At 52.2% G+C, this 14,856-nt stretch overlaps 2 protein-coding genes across 3 annotated transcripts in view; one reads left to right on the top strand and one right to left on the bottom strand.

Annotated features, from left to right (window-relative positions):
- Nucleotides 1–14,856, bottom strand: part of LOC132462155 (uncharacterized) — a 306,161-nt gene that overhangs the window by 209,537 nt on the left and 81,768 nt on the right. The gene's annotated exons all lie outside the window — the stretch shown is intronic.
- vps51 (VPS51 subunit of GARP complex) lies at nt 2,474–14,299 on the top strand. The gene is made up of 11 exons (XM_060057759.1): nt 2,474–2,983; nt 3,873–4,002; nt 4,515–4,661; nt 5,358–5,577; nt 6,330–7,164; nt 7,266–7,481; nt 8,031–8,114; nt 8,682–8,816; nt 9,291–9,412; nt 12,911–12,998; nt 13,601–14,299. Exons 1-11 carry the CDS (start codon nt 2,810–2,812, stop codon nt 13,859–13,861), a joined length of 2,412 nt encoding a protein of 803 aa, XP_059913742.1. The 5' UTR covers nt 2,474–2,809; the 3' UTR covers nt 13,862–14,299.

Consider the following 14,856-nt stretch of genomic DNA (forward strand, 5'->3'; position numbering starts at 1 on the left):
GATGCATCAACGACATTCTTTTGATTATACTATTTAAATCACATGTTATGAATTAAACTACATAAGGTGAAGCATCTGGTGAATCAAGTGACCATGCCTTAAATCCTGTGGGATACTGAATCATCCTTGTACTAAACTTATGCAAAATATTACTTTTCCTTTCACCAAAGAGCGTTGTTTCACAGGGATTTGCTCTTTTGCCTGTGTGCACCTTTTTTATTTCCCTCTTGGTTGTATCCAAGACTTTCCGTTGTTTATATTTTTTGTTAAATGCTGAAGTGAAGGACACAATAAATAACAAGTTATTTGCCTTATTTGTGGTTATAGTCACCTGGAATTCGTTTAGGCTGAAATGAACCTGACTGTCGCTGAAGATGCTTTGTTCAAAAGCTCCATGAATGTAATCAACAGTTTGTAAAATATCTTACAATTTAAATCACAGATTGCGGCCTTGCTGGTCTTGTCTTAATACCGTGGTCCATAATCCTCTATTGATACACAAAGACGTCTGATTGATGCATTAGATGGCTATTTGATTTAACCACCAAGACCCGCAACCCCTTAAGTCACCTCAGGTTCAATTCAGCTGTTGCTGTCAACCACAGGGGGCTCGGAGCCACAGAGTCTAACAGGTTTAAGTAGACCGTCACTCTGAGTAACAGGTTTAAGTAGACTGTCACTCTTAGTCTAACCGGTTTAAGTAGACCGTCACTCTGAGTCGAACAGGTTTAAGTAGACTGTCACTCTGAGTCTAACAGGTTTAAGTAGACTGTCACTCTGAGTCTTAACATGTTTAAGTAGACTGTCACTCTTGAGTCTAACAGGTTTAAGTAGACTGTCACTCTGAGTCTAACAGGTTTAAGTAGACTGTCACTCTGAGTCTAACAGGTTTAAGTAGACTGTCACTCTGAGTCTAACAGGTTTAAGTAGACTGTCACTCTGAGTCTAACAGGTTTAAGTAGACTGTCACTGAGTCTAACAGGTTTAAGTAGACTGTCACTGAGTCTAACAGGTTTAAGTAGACTGTCACTGAGTCTAACAGGTTTAAGTAGACTCATGTCACTGAGTAACAGGTTAAAGTAGACTCATGTCACTGAGTCTAACAGGTTAAAGTAGACTCATGTCATGAGGTATGCAGTGATATTGATAGGATTACCCTTTGTGGGATGTCTGCATTATGTTGCTACCTCATCTTTCACCCTGATTGTCATCCGTTCTCATGTCACTTCTCAGCGCTCATATTTGATCTAGAGCTATTCTCTAGACTCCAGACGGACCCAGTGCCTTTAGGGAGGGTACAGTTCTCATATGTCAGGTTTCAACAACACTAACCAGTAAAGTAGACTAAAGCCAGTAAAGTGATCCAGGTGCTCCATTCTGAATTATGTATTAGTAATATGTCCAAAAAGTACGATGAAAATAATGGAAATTAAGTGGATCAAATTAACTCCTTATTCTTGAACTATCATATGCATTACTCTGATATAGTTCACTTCTAGCCCCTTATTGCCTTCATCAACAGAATAACCAACACTACTGGTGTCAATAAGGGCTCTCCAAGAGGACGTTGCACTATGCATCACCTTGGCTAAGGACTTTGTCCCTTCTGTCAAATCAACGAAGTGTAAACCTTCGTAAACCTATTGACATATTATAATATCATAGAAGTGACGCTTACTTCTCTGCCCTGTGTCACACATCTGTGAAAGTGAAAAGAATCCACCTCTGAACGGTCTGCAGTGGTTCTGTGTGATGAAAAACCAGCAGCATAATTCAATCCTTTGCGGTAGGGTCTTCTCGGGCTTATTATAAAATAATTTACATCATGTGTGCGAAGTAGAGCTGTCAGTTAAACGCGTTATTAACGGCGTTAACGCAAACCAACGTTTTTTTTTTTTTTTCTTTGGCTCAAAACAAAGAAGCAGTAGCCTGACTGCTATGTTCAAATTACATTTGTTCAAAGCAGTCGTTTAATTGCACTACAGGCTCTTTTTTTGTATCGTCCTGTTTTGATCAGTATATGCCAATGTTGTTATCAATAAAAAATCATTTGCACAAGGCAAGCCGATGCACTTCACCATGTTGATAAGAGAATTAAAATGAGAAGAATTATGGGACAAAAAAATCAAGGGATATTTAGCATAGAAAAATAATTTGCGATTAATCGCGATTAATCGTAAATTAACTATGACATTAATGCGATTAATCACGATTAAATATTTTAATCGCTTGACAGCTCTAGTGCGAAGTCTTCTGTTTGGTATTTAGACCTCAAATAAAACGCATTAGGATGGAATATTTATGAAAGTGATTTGTTTGTTAATATTTATATGAATGAGAATACAATTCACCTTTACGTTAATTATATTATATTAAAAGTCGAATGCATGCATGCAGACACGCATACGTGTTATTGCATGTGCTGACCACTGGTCTGCGCTGTTGAGCCACTGCTCACATGTCCACGCAATCACGCAATCTGACGCAAAACCCGGAACTAGAATACCCTCGGTGGGTTGGAAAAGATGAACACGTCACACTGATGAGAGGATTAATATGACAAAATGACCATGAACACTTTAAAAATCAACATCAACACATGCAACAGCTAGGATACCTCCCGCTGGGGACATAGAGAGCTTCATCTCAGCTCTGTTCCGTCCTCATCTCAGCTGTGAACCAGCTTCATCTCAGCTGTGTTTCCCTGCAGATCCCAGCCGACCCGAGTCCGACCCCCTGGTGACTGAGCCGACACCCTGGTGACTGAGCCGACCCGTGTCCGAACCCCTGGGGACTGAGGAGCTGCAGGATGGACGTGGAGGTCGAGACAACAGAAGCGGGGGCTTCGCGGAAGCGGAGAGTCCACGGGATGCTTAAGATGTACTACGGGATGAACGAGGAGGGGAAGGCCGACCAGCCCGACTCCGCGGACCCCTGCGACATCAACGGGCAGTACTTCGACCCGGACGTGTACCTCAATAAGGTAAACCCACAGAGCCTTCGGACCGGACGTGTACCTCAATATGGCCCACAGAGCATTTAGCAGCTCGGTGTTAACCTCAGTAAGGTAAACAACCAGAGGCTTCGACCCCGAAGTGTACCTCAATAACATAAACAAACAGAGCCTTCAGCCAGGTCAGGGTTAACATCAGAAGGGGACAGAGCCTTCAGACAGGTCAGTTATGGAGATGCTCTGGACAGCCAAGTTCTGATTACGGAGAACGACCCCTCAACCTGAACTTAATCCATGTTCAGTAACTGATCCGACACCTTATGATGCGTCTCTCTAACATTACTATCAGACGAATGGACTGTATCCGTTAAGTTTCTCCAGGTGAAGGGGTCTGGGTTTGATTACATCGTGAATCATCCTTCCGTACTGCTCTGGTTTGTCTTTATTTATTTTAGTTCATTTATTTGTATCACACTTCATGAGACGGTCTGACTGTGTGGTCGACTCCCAGCCCAAAGGAACTGGGTTCGATATCCATTGACCACAGACTAACCTGAAGACATGCTAACCCCTACCTGCTCCTGTTGGGGGGTGGACCATGTGTAGTGATGCGTGTGTGAGGGTTCCAGCTCCGGAGGGAGTGTTCTCTGGTGAACATGTGTAGTGATGCGTGTGTGAGGGTTCCAGCTCCGGAGGGAGTGTTCTCTGGTGAACATGTGTAGTGATGCGTGTGTGAGGGTTCCAGCTCCGGAGGGAGTGTTCTCTGGTGAACATGTGTAGTGATGCGTGTGTGAGGGTTCCAGCTCCGGAGGGAGTGTTCTCTGGTGAACATGTGTAGTGATGCGTGTGTGAGGGTTCCAGCTCCGGAGGGAGTGTTCTCTGGTGAACATGTGTAGTGATGCGTGTGTGACGGTTCCAGCTCCGGAGGGAGTGTTCTCTGGGGGAGCTCATGGACCAGGAGGGCTGCATGGTGAAGCAAATCCGCTCGCTGGACAGCGACATGCAGACGCTAGTCTACGAGAACTACAACAAGTTCATCTCGGCCACAGGTCAGCTGGTTACATTTACCTTTACGCTTTTATCCAAAGAGACTTACAGTAAGTACATCTGTCTGATTACAACTGAAGAAAGAGAAACAACACTATCTCTGTGGGTACAGTAAGGATGTTCATAGAACCAAGTGCCAAGCACTAACCATCACTAGGTTAACCCGTAGGATAGGATCACACGCTACACAAAGCCAAGTATTCTTTTCAAGTGCCAGGACGTAGAACATTCAATAAGAGGGGTGTGGGGAGGGGGGTCTCACTGACTAACCCGGGCCGGGCCGGGCTGGGTTCAGGGTAAACCCTCATGTCAGCAGGCTTACTGTGAGAGCCCCCCCACCCCCACCGGCTCTTCAGGCATCTGATTGGCTGCAGGTCGCTTTGGATAAAACCGTCTGCTAAACAACTGAACACAAAGACACTGATCTTCATAATAAACCCCCGAAACTGAAAAGAAAATCAGAATAATGGCCTCCTAGAATAATGACAGATATATGCTTGGTTCCTTCTCTCAGACACCATCAGGAAGATGAAGAACGACTTCAAGAAGATGGAGGACGAGATGGACTGCCTGACCACCAACATGGCCGCCATCACAGAGTTCAGCGCCTCCATCAGCGGGACTCTGCAGGACCAGCACGCCCAGATCACCAAGCTCTCCGGTGGGGCTCCAGGGGGGCAATAGGCCCAGCACGCCCAGATCACCAAGCTCTCCGGTGGGGCTCCAGGGGGGCAATAGGACCAGCACGCCCAGATCACCAAGCTCTCCGGTGGGGCTCCAGGGGGGGCAATAGGACCAGCACGCCCAGACCACCAAGCTCTCCGGTGGGGCTCCAGGGGGGGCAATAGGACCAGCACGCCCAGATCACCAAGCTCTCCGGTGGGGCTCCAGGGGGGGCAATAGGACCAGCACGCCCAGACCACCAAGCTCTCCGGTGGGGCTCCAGGGGGGGCAATAGGCCCAGCACGCCCAGATCACCAAGCTCTCCGGTGGGGCTCTAGGGGGGGCAATAGGACGAGATCTCCCAGAGGTTCTACCCCTCTCTGGGGGGTCGTTATAGCGGCCGGGGCTGCGTCCTCAGATGATACCAACGGAGAAGCGTTCTGTCTGATGTCCATGAGCTATAGCCAGACGGTATTCAATAAGCTGCTGGTGACGGCCTCAACAGAGGTCATCATAACTCACACACGACAGGAACCCCGTGGGCCGTAAAGCCCTGGTTCTAGACCAGCGACAGGTTCTGATGAGCACTGGTCCCTCTGTCCCCAGGGGTCCACCCTCTGTCCCCAGGGGTCCACCCTCTGTCCCGTAGGGGGCCCCACTGTGCTGTGTCTAAAGGCTGTCTCCTGTCCCCTAGGGGTCCACTCCCTCCTGAGGAAGCTGCAGTTCCTGTTCGAGCTCCCGGCGCGGCTCAATAAGTGTGTTGAGCTGCAGGCGTACGGCCAGGCGGTCAGCGCCCACGGGCGCGCCCGCTGCGTGCTGCAGCAGTACAGCCACCTGCCGTCCTTCAGGGGCATCCAGGACGACTGCCTCCTCATCATGGACGGGCTGCGGCTGCAGCTCAGACAGAGGTTCAGGTGGGTCAGGGGGCTGCAGGCTGCCTGGCCCAAGGGCTGAGGCAGAGGTTAAGGAGGATTCATCAGCCTGGGAGGAAGCTGCTTAAAGCAGTACAGATGGACTTCAGTTTGGGGAGCTCAGAGGGAGCAGCTATTACCAGAAATACCCCAGAGGTCCCAGCCTTGTGCTCCAGAGGATCAGAAAGATCTCTACGCTACGGGCTGTAATTCATTTTCTGCATTCCAATTAGGCCTTTTTAATCATCCCAGGATCAGTCAGTAACCCTGATCTACTGCCTCTCCCTCGCCCTCTCCACCCCCTCCCTCCCCACCTCCCTCTCCACCCCCTCCCTCCCCACCCCCTCCCTCCACCCCCTCCCTCCCCACCTCCCTCTCCACCCTCGCCCTCTCCACCCCCTCCCTCTCCACCTCCCTCCCCACCTCCCTCTCCACCCCCTCCCTCCCCACCCCCTCCCTCTCCACCTCCCTCCCCACCTCCCTCTCCACCCTCGCCCTCTCCACCCTCTCCCCACCTCCCTCTCCACCTCCCTCCCCACCTCCCTCTCAACCCTCTCCCTCTCCACCTCTCTCCACTCCCACCTCCCCCCTCCCTCCACCCCCTCCCTCTCCACCTCTCTCCCCCCCTCCCCCCCTCCCTCCACCCCCTCCCTCTCCACCTCTCTCCCCCCCTCCCTCTCCACCCCCTCCCTCTCCACCTCTCTCCCCCCCTCCCTCTCCACCCCCTCCCTCTCCACCCCCCCCCCCCTCCCCAGGGACGGGGGCTCCAGTGCCAAGGACCTGTCGGAGTGCGTGGAGCTCCTGCTGCAGCTGGACGAGCCGGCGGAGGAGCTCTGCGACAAGTTCCTGAACCACGCCGGGGCGCGGCTTCACCTGGACCTCACCGGCCTGGAGGCCGAGATCCCCCCGCCGCCGCCGCCGCCGTCGCCCCCCGCCCCCTCCCCCGTGGCCCCCTCCCCCGCCGCCGCCCAGACGGACATCCTGGAGTTCATGGACCGCGGCTGCAACGAGTTTGTGAGCAGCCTGTGCCTGGTGGTGACGTCCTACCAGGAGCTGTTCGTGAGCCACGCCCCCGCCGGCGCCCCCGGGGACGTGCCCCGCATGGCCAGCGCCAAGCTGCAGGTGTTCGTGGACGAGCTGGCCGGCCGCTACTTCTCCATCGTGGAGCGCCGCATCCAGGGGGAGCGCGGGGTGGGGGACAACTCGCTGCTGGTGCGGGCGCTGGACCGCTTCCACCGCCGGCTGCAGGCCGTGTCCAAGCTGCTGCCCGGCTCCACCGTGCCGGCGCGCGGCACGCAGATCGTGGTGCGGGCCGCCACGGAGCGCGTGCAGCGCTACCTGGAGGCGCTGAAGAGCTTCTACCTGGACACCCTGACGGACGTGCGGCAGGCGCTGGCGGCCCCGCGCCTCTCGGTGGCGGGGGGCCCCGGGGGGCTGACCCCCGGGGGGGGGCTGACCCCCGGGGGAGGCCTGCCCGACCTGCTGGCCTCGCTGTCGGCCTCCATCCTCAACCAGATCAAGGCGGTTCTGGCCTCGGTGCACCTGTTCACCGCCAAGGACATCACCTTCTCCAACAAGCCCTACTTCAAGGTGGGGGTCCCGGCTGCATGGGGGGGCGTTGTCATAACGGCCGACCTGTGGGTCCCACCAGGCGGGGGTTCTCCTGACGGCTGTGCTCCTCCTCTCCCCAGGGAGAGTTCTGCAGCCGGGGCGTGCGCGAGGACCTGGTGGTGAGCTTCATCCAGTTCATCTGCCAGTCCTCCCGGGGGTTCTGCGACAGCCCGGGGGACAAGGGCGGCGCCACCCCCCCCGCCCTGCTGCTGCTGCTGTCACGCCTCTGCCTGGACTACGAGACCTCCACCATCTCCTACATCCTCACCCTCACCGACGAGCAGTTCCTGGTCCAGGTTAGGGTCATAGACCAGACTACTACTACTGTACCCTCACCCTGACCGACGAGCAGTTCCTGGTCCAGGGTCACCACTTTAACCAGCTGTAGACTGTAGACTAGACCACTGTAGACTAGACCACTGTAGACTAGACCACTGTAGACTAGACCACTGTAGACTAGACCACTGTAGACTAGACCACTATAGACTAGACCACTATAGACTAGACCACTGTAGACTAGACCAATATAGACTAGACCACTGTAGACTAGACCACTGTGGACTAGACCAATATAGTCTAGACCACTGTAGACTAGACCACTATAGACTAGACCACTATAGACTAGACCACTATAGACTAGACCACTGTAGACTAGACCACTGTAGACTAGACCACTATAGACTAGACCACTGTAGACTAGACCAATATAGACTAGACTACTGTAGACTAGACTATTATTAGACTGTGACCCTAACCCTGACCTCTGACTCAACCCTGACCTTTGACCCTGACCTTTGACCCTGACCTGTGAGTCCAACCCTGACCTCTGACCCGTCTCTCCTCAGCACCACAGCCCCGTCACCCCGGTCACTGTCCTCTGTGCCGAGGCCCGGGAGGCGGCTCAGAGGCTGCTCAACCACTACGTCAAGGTAGGACCTGGTTCAGGTAGGACCTGGAGCAGGTAGGACCTGGTCCAGACCCCCTAGGACCAGGTCCTACCTGCTCCAGGTAGGACCTGGTCCTCACAGACCCTCTAGGTCTAGGTAGGTCCCTACAGACCCTCTAGGTCTAGGTAGGACCCTACAGACCCTCTAGGTCCAGGTAGGACCTGGTCCACTCCCTACAGACCCTCTAGGTCCAGGTAGGACCCTTCAGACCCTCTAGGTCCAGGTTGGACCTGGTCCTACCTGGACCTGGTCCTCTCAGAAGCAGAACCTCTAGTGCTGCTGAAGACAGACCTTAACAAACCATTTGAGTTCAGTTCATCATGAGGGCTTCAGGTTCAGTCTGTACCCTTCAGTCAGGCGCACGGCAGTATTGTAAACATTCAATCACAACAAAGTGCACGTTTAAGTTAGTGATCCAACAAGCCCCTTTGAATCTGTACCGTCCTGATCCCGATCCCGATCCTGATCCTGATCCTGATCCTGACCCTGATCCTGACCCTGATCCTGATCCTGATCCTGACCCTGATCCTGATCCTGATCCTGATCCAGGTCCAGGGTTTGATCATCTCCCAGATGCTGAGGAAGAGCGTGGAGACGCGTGATTGGGTGAACACCATCGAGCCGCGCAACGTGCGCGCGGTGATGAAGCGGGTGGTGGAGGACACCACCTCCATCGACGGGCAGGTACCTCCACCAATCACAGCTCTGGCACCAGGTCACGTCTGAAGGGGTCTTCCTTATAACCCACCCATCAACCGCCAGTGGCGGCTCTACATCATGTGGGGCCAGACGGGGCCCCAGGGCTGCGTTACACCCCATTGTTCTTCCTACCCCTGGACGTTTAAGTCCCCTATTCCTCAGTTACCTTTTCATTGTTAAAGATCAACGCCTTACGAAGCGTTTCAGAGACCAGGCCGTCCGGCGCTGACGATGGTCAATCTGCTCCAGAAAAGTGTATTTTTAAGTCGGCTTTCAAATTCAAACCACACTGCTATCCTTAAATAAACCTCAGCTCAATAAGCATTTGTAAAATATTTCACAGACTAGTTCTTCATATTTGAACCAGTGGGGCGGGACAATGAAACCATGAACCAATGAGAAGCACTGTTTAATGACTCCCCCTCTGTAACGCCTCCTCTGATTGGCCGGGGGCTGCAGGTGGGCCTGCTGTACGAGGAGGGGGTGAGGAAGGCCCACAGCAGCGACTCCAGCAAGAGGACCTTCTCCGTGTACAGCAGCTCGCGCCCGCAGCCGCGCTACGCCGCCAGCTACACCCCCAGGTACCCCCCAGCTACACCCCTGCTACACCCCTGCTACACCCCCAGGTACACCCCCAGGTACACCCCCAGCTACACCCCTGCTACACCCCAGCTACACCCCAGCTACACCCCAGCTACACCCCCAGCTACACCCCTGCTACACCCCTGCTACACCCCCAGCTACACCCCTGCTACACCCCAGCTACACCCCTGCTACACCCCCAGCTACACCCCCAGCTACACCCCTGCTACACCCCTGCTACACCCCTGCTACACCCCAGCTACACCCCCAGCTACACCCCCAGCTACACCCCTGCTACACCCCCAGCTACACCCCCAGCTACACCCCAGCTACACCCCTGCTACACCCCAGCTACACCCCCAGCTACACCCCCAGCTACACCCCTGCTACACCCCCAGGTACTCACCTCTATTAGTCCGGCCCTCACACCATATCACAAGGGCCCCGGCCTGGGAACCCAGGCCGGTCTACTGGGAGCTGGTCTGTGGTCCCAGTCCCTTCTACTGGGAGCTGGTCTGTGGTCCCAGGCCGGTCTACTGGGAGCTGGTCTGTGGTCCCAGGCCGGTCTACTGGGAGCTGGTCTGTGGTCCCCCAGGCCGGTCTACTGGGAGCTGGTCTGTGGTCCCAGTCCCTTCTACTGGGAGCTGGTCTGTGGTCCCAGGCCGGTCTACTGGGAGCTGGTCTGTGGTCCCAGGCCGGTCTACTGGGAGCTGGTCTGTGGTCCCAGGCCGGTCTACTGGGAGCTGGTCTGTGGTCCCAGGCCGGTCTACTGGGAGCTGGTCTGTGGTCCCAGGCCGGTCTACTGGGAGCTGGTCTGTGGTCCCAGTCCCTTCTACTGGGAGCTGGTCTGTGGTCCCAGGCCGGTCTACTGGGAGCTGGTCTGTGGTCCCCCAGGCCGGTCTACTGGGAGCTGGTCTGTGGTCCCAGTCCCTTCTACTGGGAGCTGGTCTGTGGTCCCAGGCCGGTCTACTGGGAGCTGGTCTGTGGTCCCAGGCCGGTCTACTGGGAGCTGGTCTGTGGTCCCAGTCCGTTCTACTGGTCTGTGGTCCCAGGCCGGTCTACTGGGAGCTGGTCTGTGGTCCCAGTCCTGATGCACCATAGCGTTGGACTGGACGTCTGCAGCTAAAGCAAAGCTGGTTTACAGCAGAGCTGGTTTAAGCAGAGCTGGTTTAAAGCAGAGCTGGTTTACAGCAGAGCTGGTTTAAAGCAGAGCTGGTTTACAGCAGAGCTGGTTTACAGCAGAGCTGGTTTAAAGCAGAGCTGGTTTACAGCAGAGCTGGTTTAAAGCAGAGCTGGTTTGAAGCAGAGCTGGTTTAAAGCAGAGCTGGTTTAAGCAGAGCTGGTTTACAGCAGAGCTGGTTTACAGCAGAGCTGGTTTAAGCAGAGCTGGTTTACAGCAGAGCTGGTTTAAAGGGACACTATGTAATATTTTGAGTAATTTATTACCTCAAATCAACATATTCATTCATAAATAAGTCCTCATTGGTGTAAAATTATCTCTGCCAAAAATCTCACTTATCCTCCTGAGCGAAGAATAATTAATATTAATATCAATATGGTTACATAGGACGGGTAAGCTTCATGGAGGCTTCCATTTTCTTCCGGTCTATGAGCTGCCGAGAGGGTCAAAAAGCACTACGTCGTACAGGAATTGCAAACGCGTTTTCAATCTGAGCCAGCGTGACGGTGGAACAGAGCTTAGTTTAGCGAGACTAGTTTTACCGGCAAATTTGAACATGCACCGCATTTTTTTGAAAGACCATAGTTATGCCACGCCACAGGAGAAGGAATCATCGTCGCCAAAAAAACGACGATGTGTAAGCATGTATAACATGGTTTTCCATGGCAATGAGATGCGGGGCGTTCCTATGTTTGAGCGACTCGTCATTGAAAGGCTACTTTATTACATATTTAATTTACTTTTTCACATTTTTGTCGAGTTCAAATCGTGACAATATTCTTATGACTTATGGATACTGTCAAATGCGTTGGAGGAATTCAAAAGCCATTCTTCATCAAGTTATGGAGGTTTATTCTCTGCTGTGGTCACCACGTATCCAAATCCACCGAGACGCACTTACGCTAGAGCGGACCTTCTGGAGCTTCAACTCGCTTGCGAGACAGTTGATTTATCACCCGAACAACTGGATTTCATACCAACAACTCTGATAAAGAAGACAATACGGAGGAAAAGAAGATCGAGAGGAGGAATTAGGAACAGGATAGGAGACGAGGAAGTAAACTCGTTGCCAGGGCGACTAACTGGCGGCGCGCACAGTCGCAGCGGCCCCTCTTGAGATCTGTGAGATTGAGATTGAATGTTTGAGTGTGAGACGTCCTACGAACGTAGTTTATGACAGGGAAACAATATTAAACATTAGGACATTGAGAGCGAGTAACATCACTGGCATTCGCTGGCATCTGGACATACTACGCAAACACAGGATACTAACGGACACTGTGACACCGTGCCCCCAACTGCCCGGAGGAGGAAGCAGCAGAGACGGGGTGGACGTAAACAAACTGAACAGCTTCTTTCAGCTCCTACCCTCCAAGAAACGCTATCGCAGCTTAAGATGCTCCACCACCAGGCTGCGGAACAGCTTCCTACCTCAAGCTGTCAGGATGCTCAATGCACCAGCGTCCCAGATCTTCTCACTGGACTTTATTTATTATTTATTTATTTATTCATCATTGGGACGTTTGTTTGTTTGTTTGAAATGTATGTTGATATTGATCCGTGAGAAACGCCTTCTCGTTTTGTTGTTCAATCAACAAAATTACAATAAATTTGATTTGATTTTGATTTGATTCCGTTAGTTACAATGTAAATTGTTGGTATTTAGAATACTGTTACATTGTTGAAATCAACGGGTTACAATGCGTTGATTAGGATGCGTGCTCAGCCGCACGCATTATGGGAATTATTGTTTTGATTATCGGTAACTCCAAGACTACCAAAGGCTATGTCAACTTTTATGTTATCTGACATTTTATGCAATCTGACATTAAATGACCTACTGTTTATTTATCATCTGTATAGTTATTTGTCATGTTGGAAAGTCCACAACTGCTGGAGTCAAGTTCGTTGTCTGTAAGAATGCTTGGTCAATAAACCTGATCTGATTTGTCCATCTAATTTGTCCAGTTGTCCACGAACCTCATCATCACTCGAATGACTCGATGAGGTAGCCTAGTAGGTGTCATGTCACAGCTTCTTGGCACATACTGCCCACCGTAGTTTTTGGACAAGCGAGCACTATTAGTTTGAATGCAATATACAATTGTACCACTAGATGGGAGTAATTTTTACACAGTGTCCCTTTAAGCAGAGCTGGTTTGAACCGTCCCTCTGCTCATGTTGTTTGTATTTGATTCTAACCAATGAAATTCCAGTAGCTCAGCGTAGCTCACCCAGAGCAGCAGTAACCGTAGCCCAATGAGAGGCCTTCTGTCGGGGGGCGGGGTTACAGCTCTGCTCTCTGATTGGTCCTCAGCGCTCCGATGGACACCAACCTGCTGAGCAACATCCACAAGCTGTTCTCCGAGAGGATCGACATCTTTAGCTCCGTGGAGTTCAACAAGGTGAGGCCGATGAGGGCGCCCTTCCACTAGGGGCACCACTAGGGGGCCCCTACCACTAGGGGCACCCTACCACTAGGGGGCCCCTGCCACTAGGGGCACCCTACCACTAGGGGGCCCCTGCCACTAGGGGCACACTACCACTAGGGGGCCCCTGCCACTAGGGCCCCTGCCACTAGAGGGGCCCTGCCACTAGGGGGCCCCTGACCCTAGTGGTGCCCCTAGTGGCACCACTGGGGGCCCCCTGCCACTAGGGGCACCACTGGGGGCCCCCTGCCACTAGGGGGCCCCTGCCAAGGCCCGTTTGAGGAGGAGGGGAGAGTCTACTGTCCTGACTTGTGCTGTCAGCCACATCTGGGGTTCTTTAGATAAGATGTATTCTATAATATGGTAAAGTACATTTAATCCTATTTACCACATGCATCTCGCCATGTTAAGAACAGAAATAAAGAAGGTGAGTCTCTACAGGGAAAGAGGGAAACATCTCCATCATGGTCACCTCTGCCTCCTCCCCTCCTCTCCTCCTCTCCTCCCCTCCTCTCCTCCTCTCCTCCCCTCCTCTCCTCCTCTCCTCCCTCTCTGCCCCCCCCCCCCCCCCCCCCCAGGTGTCTGTGATGACGGGCATCATAAAGATCAGTCTGAAGACGTTCCTGGAGTGCGTGCGGCTGCGGACCTTTGGCCGCTTCGGCCTGCAGCAGGTGCAGGTGGACTGCCACTACCTGCAGATGTACCTGTGGCGCTTCGTGTCCGACGAGAACCTCGCCCACTTCCTGTTGGACGAGATCGTGGGAAGCACCGCCCACCGCTGCCTGGACCCCGCCCCCATGGAGCAGAGCGTCATCGAGGTCATCTGTGAGCGGGGGTGAAGGGGTCACAGGGGTGAGGGGATGAGGAGGGAGTGAGGAGGGAGTGAGGGGGTGAGAGGGTGAGGGGTTGAGGATTGAGTGGGGGGGTGAGGTAAAGACAAGAGGGATGAGGCTATGAGGGGTGAGAGGGTGAGAGGGTGCTGTTTGTCCACATGAATCACTGAATCACTAAATGATTAACTTCTTACCTGCTAGATAAAAAAAGGCAGACTCTGTGGACCCATGACAGATATCACCATGACTACGCTTTACTAAGGGGAACTGATCTGACTGTTTGAATCAACACTATATACATTGAACGTATGATTATCGTTTTTGACGTTGATGTGACCCACATGACTTTATTATCCTCTGGCGTGTCCTGATGCTAGCGGGAAAGTTGATTGTTCAAAGTACTTACTGAAGTGTAAAATAAAAATCTAAGATATGACAAACATATTAACATTGCTGCCTCTGTTTTAATCTACCTGTTCTTTAAACTCACAGCCCCTACCAGCTCAGAACCCCGCGGCCACAAGGGGGCGCTGGACTGCATATTCTCTGAAACGCTTCGTAACGCGTTGATCTTTAATAATGAGAACATGTAACTGAAGTATAGTGAACTTAAATGTCGAGGGGTCGAAAGAACAATAGGGTGTAATGTAGTCCTAGGGGGCCCCGTCTGGCCCCAAATCCAAATGATATAGAGCCGCCACTGGCTGTTGGTTGTGGGGTTATAAGGAAGACTCCTTCAGACCTGACCTGTTGTTTGACATAACGTTCTTTAGTCGTGACTATGAAGAATATTAACATAATGAGGAATACAACTCCATCTAAGAGATAAGAGATATGGGTTAGCATTTGTTTTTATTTATTTGTTCTATTTCTCCATAAACTGATTTGATAAATCGAGCAAAACTAAATAATCGAGCAGTGGACTCTGAGCTTTCTTTCAGAATGGATCAGGATGATTATTATCAGAAGTTATACTTTCCTATGCTGCACATTACTCATGA

This window comes from Gadus macrocephalus, chromosome 7, assembly GCF_031168955.1.
Source record: "Gadus macrocephalus chromosome 7, ASM3116895v1".
Lineage (NCBI taxonomy): Eukaryota > Metazoa > Chordata > Actinopteri > Gadiformes > Gadidae > Gadus > Gadus macrocephalus.